The following is a 934-nucleotide window of genomic DNA, read 5'->3' on the forward strand; positions in this document are numbered from 1 at the left end:
ACAACATACCAAAATAATGTGCCACTGAAATATTATAAACTGCTTTTGAGTAAATCTTAAACCTGACAAGTAGAATTAAATTCAGATCTTGCATTTCAGTTTGAGTGTATATTTTCCCAATAAGGTAGTTTGTCTATGAAAAAAACTTATATTTCCATGTTTATATTTTCTTTCCATAAAAAATATGAAATATAGCAGGGAAAAAACCAACAGTGAATATATTCTTACCTACAACATAATACTGTTCTGCACGAGAGGGCCAAGTTAAGAAAGCACTTCCTAACTTCAACATGGAGGGCATATTTCAATGTTTTACCATCTATGATTAGGGCCAGGTCATTTTCTTTACCCAACAGTGCTCCAAGATCTTGGCAGTTCTGACTAATCACTTGTTGTGTTGCCTGAAACAAAGAGGGGGAGATTATCTTTTACCATTTTAAATATAAATAAAAAGACCTTGAGACAGGGTGCTCAGGCCAGGTGCACTGGGATGACCCAGAAGGATGGGATGGCTGGTGGGAGGGGAGTTCAGGATGCAGAACACATGTAAACCCATGGCTGATTCATATCAATGTATGGCAAAAATCACTACAACATTGTAAAGTAATTAGCTTCCAACTAAAATAAATAAAAATTTTAAAAAAAGATAGTAGATTAAGGCATATGTGTACCTCCTTGTTCCCTTTGAAAATCTCACAAAAATTAAATTTAAAAGTAGATAAATAACATGAAAGGATGCTTGAGATCATTAGTCATCAGGTAAATGCCAATCAAAACCACAAGATACTACCTCATACCCACTAGCATGACTAGAATTTAAAAATCAGATAATAATGTGATGATGAGGATGTGAAGAAATCACCATTCTCATACACTGAAGGTCAGAATGTAAAATGGTGCAGCAACTTGGGAAAATAGTCCAGGAATTCTTCCA

At 34.8% G+C, this 934-nt stretch overlaps 1 protein-coding gene across 1 annotated transcript in view; it reads right to left on the reverse strand.

Moving 5' to 3' along the window:
• LOC104996864 (phospholipid-transporting ATPase IB-like) overlaps positions 1 to 934 on the reverse strand; it is a 119447-nt gene that overhangs the window by 42051 nt on the left and 76462 nt on the right. The window contains exon 25 of the mRNA XM_010851252.1: positions 229 to 401. Coding sequence (XP_010849554.1) covers positions 229 to 401 — 173 coding nt within the window. The remainder of the gene's footprint in view (positions 1 to 228; positions 402 to 934) is intronic.

Source organism: Bison bison, unplaced genomic scaffold (genome assembly GCF_000754665.1).
Source record: "Bison bison bison isolate TAMUID 2011002044 unplaced genomic scaffold, Bison_UMD1.0 scf7180017864299, whole genome shotgun sequence".
NCBI classification, from domain to species: Eukaryota; Metazoa; Chordata; class Mammalia; order Artiodactyla; family Bovidae; genus Bison; species Bison bison.